Source organism: Arachis hypogaea, chromosome 18 (assembly GCF_003086295.3).
Source record: "Arachis hypogaea cultivar Tifrunner chromosome 18, arahy.Tifrunner.gnm2.J5K5, whole genome shotgun sequence".
In the NCBI taxonomy this organism is placed as follows: Eukaryota; Viridiplantae; Streptophyta; class Magnoliopsida; order Fabales; family Fabaceae; genus Arachis; species Arachis hypogaea.
In genome coordinates, this window is record NC_092053.1 from 12,724,881 (window position 1) to 12,731,575 (window position 6,695).

Below are 6,695 nucleotides of genomic sequence, written 5' to 3' on the forward strand. Positions count from 1 at the left end.
ATAGATAGATAATGAAGATGGCATCCTTAAAAAAAAAAAAAGTTGCAAATATATAAATGGATAGACACAAAAGCAGCAAGATGATGAATTATACACACATTAAAAAATTGAGAGTTGGGAGGCAGAGTGTAGGTATATAAAAGCATATAGCTGGATATTCATTTGGAAGCACCGAATTGAATGTTTAAGATGGCAAACACAAAGCACTTGTATGCATGGCTTGTTCTGTTATTATTCTTATTATTATTACTTATTCCGAACAAGTGTGAAAGTCGTGCACTGCCACAGGTGGAGAGGAATAAGAAGAACACATCAAAGGGGTTCATGGAATTCATGAAGAAATCGCAGCAACTGAGAGAGAGTTTAGTGAAACAAAGCCTCATCAAATTTCCAAACAACTTCGACATTGATAGACTTAGTCCTGGAGGTCCTGACCCTAGGCACCATTGACTCTCATCTCAACCTCATCTTTCTTTTTGTCTTTTGCTGTATTAAATCTTTTTTTAATTAATTACAAATGTTTCAGGTTTTGGTTTTACACTTCTACTAATAATACTCTATATGCAATTTTTTTTTTTGTTTTTTTGTTTTTTGCTAGTTTTTGTCCTCTTAATCAAGAATTTGATAAAAAATATATGGTGTTATTAGCCTAGTCCTTAAGCCCAAATAAATGACCTTTTTAACACTAAAAAGGGATAAAAATGTCTTTTTCTTTTGGGGAGGGGGTAGGGGGATATTTAGTTATTTTATATTATCTTAAATCCTAACTCGATCTCATTAATTAACTCAAATATCATAATAATTGTATGATGAGCTAAACAAAAAAAAAAAGAAAAATATAAAGTATCAATATACTACCTGCTAATTTATTGTCAACAATAATTAATATAAAAGACACATCTACTAAAAGATATATGTATAAAGAGATATATTTAGGAAATACATTCACAAAGACACTTTTATTAAATACAATCATAAAAAATATATTTTTATTAAACACATCCACAAAAATCCTTCCATTAAATACCATCATAAACAAGAATTGGTAGAAGTTGGTAAAATCCTTGGTGGTTACATAACGGGATTCAAACAAATATTAATGCGGCAAGGACGGACTTACATTGAAGTCCAAAGCAAATGTAAGGGCAAGAATTAGTTTTTAGACCTCAGTTTTCTATGTAACTGGGTGTTTATGTGACTTGATAACTTGCCTGATTGGATTAGATTAGATTAGTTAGCAAGTTAGTTAGCACTGCTTTAAATTTGTTAGAATTAGTTAGCTTTTTAGCATTAGCTCGTTCTATTTATGATTAGCCAGTTAGCCTTCTTAAAACTGATGTATAAATAGAAAAATCTATAACTGAAAGATACAATTCAGTCACCAATTTGATTTCTGCAAATTCTCTCAAAAGGAATGTGCAGAAAAACGTTCTCCCCACGCTCCACTGATTCTTGAATCATTCCCTTTAGATACAGCTTGAACTCACCTTTCACATGGTGCGGTGAGCGTGAGGCTGAAATCTGAAGGTTGAGTAGATTCGAACGAACAGCAAGGGAGAGGTGATTAACGCATCAAATCAAATTCTCATTCGAGACCACAAGTCCAATTTCTTGCTTCAAATCCTAGATCTCTCGATTCCTGACTGTAATCGATTCAGTCCCTCATTCATGATTTCGATCTCAAATTCCTGTTTCGAACCCTTGAACCTTAATTCTTGATTCAATTTCCTCTGATTCTTCCCCAAATTCTTCAACCTACAACTTCTCCTCTTCGTTTCTACCCAATTCTTCCTCCTCTCTTCACTCACACAATAGAGATTGATGAGATTACAATGAGCTTAGCAAATTTCCGGTCTTCCCGATGTTAACAATTATTTTCCGATCAACGAGTTTAGAGAAAAAGTTCTGAATCTTGAACGCTAAAAGATTCACTCATACATATAGCGTCAGATCAGAGAAACGAGCTTCCAAACATGGACATGCACACCTTCGCGAGTATGATGAATCAATTCAACATCATGCAGTCTCAGCAAGCAAGGAACAACATGAGTCATCTCACAGATCCATTGAGCCCGTACTACCTGCATCCTGGTAAAAGTCCAGGATCTCCTTTGATCGCTACAGCCTTGACATCCTCAAACTACCACAGTTGGGAAAGAGCAATGTGGAGAGCGTTGAGGTCAAAAAATAAGGTAAAATTTGTTGATGGTTCAATTGCAAAACCAGATGAGAATGATTTACTGTATGAAACATGGGATAGATGTAACAATATCGTTGTTTCTTGGATAACCTTGGCATTAAGTCCAGAAATTGCTCAAAGTGTGATATGGCACGATGTTGCAGCAGATTTGTGGCGAGACCTAAAACACCGGTATAGTCAAGGGGATATATTCAAGATGGCCAAACTTGATGATGAACTAAGAACAATCAAGCAGGGTGAACTCTCTGTCACAAAATACTTCACCAAATTGAAGGAAATTTGGGAAGAACTTGAAAATCTGCCACCTATACCTCCTTGTGTAACGTGTGCAGCAACTAACTGTGCATGTGGTCTGGAGATTGTCAGAAAGTACAAAGAAGATGCCTATGTGGTACGATTCCTGAAAGGATTGAATGAAGCTTACTCTCATGTGAAATCACAAGTCATGTTGATGAAGCCAATGCCAAAGATTGACCAAGCCTTCTCCATGCTACTTCAGCAAGAAAGGCAAATAAATCAGACTGAACCTGTATTTGATGCTAAAACCCTCATGAGCGCTTCAAGCAACACTCCTCAAGCAAATAGAGGAAGGGGGCATAGCAGAGGAGCTGGCAGAGGAAGAGGGAGAGCACCTTCCAAACATTGTTCATATTGTGGTAAGACTGGCCACTTGGTTGATGTATGTTACAAGAAACACGGAATGCCACCTCATCTCAAACAAGGTGGAACAAGCTTCATCAACAATTTAGCTGCTGAAGAGAATCCTGACACAGACAGCAGCGCCATTGGAGAGGAAAGTAAGGCTGAGCTAGAGTTTACCCTAGAGCAAAAACGCACACTACTGTCTCTGCTGCAGCAATCAGATGCACAACAAATCCAAAAGATGATAGGTACAACAAACCAAGTGGTATCACTCCCATCTAACCAAGGTATAGCTTTTGTAATGTCTCTCAATGTGTTTAGCAGCAATGCCTGGGTGATAGACTCAGGGGCCACACACCATGTGTCATTCTCTTTAGATGTTTTTCAATCATATTATCATGTTGATCCAATCACTGTCAAACTTCCAGATAGAACCCGTACAAACACCTCAATAGCAGGAACCATAGTTTTCTCAGAGTCATTCTTTCTTAACAATGTCCTTTTCATTCCAGAATTTAAGTTCAATTTGATTTCAGTTTCTAAACTAACTAGTTCCATTCACTGTGAATTTGTTTTTAATGGTGTTTGCTGCAAGATTCAGGATTGCTCTTCCAGGAAGATGATTGGTCAAGATGAACAAAGAAGAGGGCTATATGCTTTTGAGAACTTAACTCCAACTCGGTCAACTAATAAGGTACCAGCAGCAGCACTCATCACACACAACCACAGCAAAAGGGACACCACACAATTGCATAATAACATCTGGCATTGTAGACTAGGTCATTTACCAAAGAATAAAATTGTTGTAATGCAAAAAAATTATGGTTGCATAGAAAACCCACATTGTAATAAACCATGTGACTCATGTCATTTCTCAAAACAAAAACGATTGACATTTGGACATAGTTTGTCAAAGGCATAAAATATTTTTGATTTGATTCACTTAGATATATGGGGACCCATTAATCACTTATCCACTGCTGGTCATCAATACTTCCTTACAATTGTAGATGATAAAAGCAGATATACATGGCTTTTTTTTTATGAAATTAAAGTCTGAAGTCAGAGACTTGATCAAGAGCTTTGTGACACTAATCCAAACTCAGTTCAACAAAACAATTAAAAAGATACGAACTGATAATGGATTAGAGTTCCAAATGCAATCATATTATGAGGCCATGGGCATTATCCACCAAACTAGTTGTGTTGAAACTCCTCAACAAAATGATATTGTTGAGAGAAAACATCAACACATACTAGAAGTGACTCGAGCACTCATGTTTCAAGCAAACATTCCAAAGTGTTTTTGGAATTATGCAAGTGCTCAAGCCATTCATATAATCAACAGGATTCCCAGCACAGTTTTGAAAGATAAGTCCCCATACCAAATTCTATATAACAAACTACCAGATATTAACTACTTTCGAGTATTTGGCTGTCTTGCTTATGCGACCACCACTGCAGCTCATCGAAAAAAGCTTGATTCAAGAGCCAGAAAATGTGTTTTTTTGGGACATAAGCAAGGAGTCAAAGGTTATCTTCTCTATGATCTAAAGACTAGAGAAATGTTCCTTTCTAGAGATGTTGAGTTCTATGAGCACATTTTTCCTTTTCATTCAATTACTCATGACACCTCTAATTTTACATCAGCATCAGAAAATCATATTCATCAATTCATAGATCCTTTTGACTCAAGCATTCACTCTCACTCACAAAATCACTCACTTCCCATCCAATAATACACCATGTGCATCTTCTCACACAGCTTCGAGTTCCCCTTCACACACATTATCACATAACCATTCATCATCACAACATGAATTTCAACCTGCATCACACACTGTTGCACCACATCAGAACACTACACTGCCTGCTGGGCCTATTAGGCAATCCTCAAGAGAACGGAGACCCCCCTCTTACTTAAAGGAATTTCATTGCTCCCTATTGAACACAGGACCAGCTTGCCAATCATCTTAAGCTCCTGCAACCCAATGCAAATATCCACTAAGTGATGTCTTATCCTACGAGTCACTGTCATCGTCACACAGAAACCTATCCTTAGCACTTTCTACTATCGAAGAACCAAAAACCTATCAAGAGGCAATTGTGTATCCTTGCTGGCAGCAGGCCATTAATGCAGAACTTGAAGCTCTAGAGAAAAACAACACTTGGTTCCTTACTACTCTGCCGAAAGGGAAACGCGTGATCGGCTGCAAATGGGTATTCAAAACTAAACTCAAAGCTGATGGAAGCGTTGAGAGGTACAAGGCGCGTCTCGTTGCAAAAGGTTTCACCCAAGTCCCTGGCCATGACTACTTCGATACGTTCAGGCCTGTAGTTAAAATGAACACACTCAAAATCCTTCTCGCTGTTGCAGCCACAAGAGATTGGATCGTTCATCAACTTGATGTCAATACGGCCTTCCTCCATGGCGATCTCCCTGAAGATGTGTATATGAAGGTACCACCAGGCCTTAAGGTTGATGATTCTACTTTGGTCTGCAAACTCACACGGTCCCTTTATGGTTTAAAACAAGCAAGTAGACAGTGGCACACCAAACTTGCCACCATTCTGATCGGTCTTGGGTACCATCAATCGAAACATGATGACTGTCTCTTCACCAAGGATTCTAGTAACTCCTTCACTGCTTTACTTGTATATGTAGATGACCTCGTCTTGGCAGGAAATTGTATGGTTGAGATTCAGGCTGTTAAGGATCACTTGCACAAATTGTTCCAGATCAAGGACATTGGTGAGCTTAAATACTTCTTAGGCATCGAGTTTGCCAGAAACAGGGAGGGAATCGCAATGTACCAACGCAAATATTGCCTTGAACTACTTGAAGACTATGGTATGCTGGCTACCAAGAGTGCCACAACTCCAATGGATTACTCCAGGCAACTATCAAAATCCACAGGAACAAGGTTGAAGACCAACACTGAATATCGAAGACTAATTGGGCGCCTACTCTACTTAGCAAACACAAGACCCGAAATCAGCTATGCCGTCGGCAAGTTGAGTCAATTTCTGGAATGCCCCACTGATAAACACTTCGAAGCTGGCCTAAGAGTACTGAGGTACTTGAAATCCTCCCTAGCACAAGGCCTATTTTTCTCCACCAAGTCAGATCTTGAAGTAATTGGATATTCGGATAGTGATTGGGCTGCATGTCCCGACTCGAGAAGGTTAGTGACGGGCTATTGCTTCTTCCTAGGAACAAGTTTGATAGCATGGAAGAGCAAGAAGCAAAATGTGACCAGATCATCAGCAGAAGCTGAGTACAGGGCTCTCGCGGCAGCAACATGTGAAGCCCAGTGGATACGCTTCATCATGAATGACCTCAAATTTCCACAAATAAAGCCAATAGCCATCTACTGCGACAGCCAGGCAGCATTATACATAGCTGCAAATTCAGTGTTTCACGAGAGAACAAAGTATATAGAAGCGGATTGTCACATTGTCCGCGACAAAACCAAGGAACAAGTGATCAAGCTACTGCCCATTAAGTCTGCCGAACAAGCTGCAGATATCCTGACTAAAGCATTGAGTCCCAAGCTGTTCGATTCATGTCATCACAAGTTCAGGCTCCTCAACATACATGCGCTTGACTTGAGGGAGGGTGTGACTTGATAACTTGCCTGATTGGATTAGATTAGATTAGTTAGCAAGTTAGTTAGCACTGCTTTAAGTTTGTTAGAATTAGTTAGCTTTTTAGCATTAGCTCGTTCTATTTATGATTAGCCAGTTAGCCTTCTTAAAACTGATGTATAAATAGAAAAACCTGTAACTGAAAAATACAATTCAGTCACCAATTTGATTTCTGCAAATTCTCTCAAAAGGAATGTGCAGAAAA

General features: G+C 38.7%; 1 protein-coding gene across 1 annotated transcript; it reads left to right on the forward strand.

Moving 5' to 3' along the window:
• The first annotated feature begins 1,973 nt into the window (after window positions 1–1,973).
• Window positions 1,974–6,472, forward strand: LOC140181241 (uncharacterized). The gene is made up of 2 exons (XM_072224767.1): window positions 1,974–3,536; window positions 4,967–6,472. The coding sequence occupies exons 1-2, from the start codon at window positions 1,974–1,976 to the stop codon at window positions 6,470–6,472; spliced, it is 3,069 nt and encodes a 1,022-aa protein (XP_072080868.1).
• The last annotated feature ends 223 nt before the right edge of the window (window positions 6,473–6,695 follow it).

Coding starts and splice junctions, on each gene's coding strand:
- LOC140181241 (XM_072224767.1), top strand. CDS start 1,974: ATGGACATGCACACCTTCGCGAGTATGATGAATCAATTCAACATCATG. Junction 3,537..4,966: donor CAACTCGGTCAACTAATAAG/GTACCAGCAGCA, acceptor CCTTGCTGGCAG/CAGGCCATTAATGCAGAACT.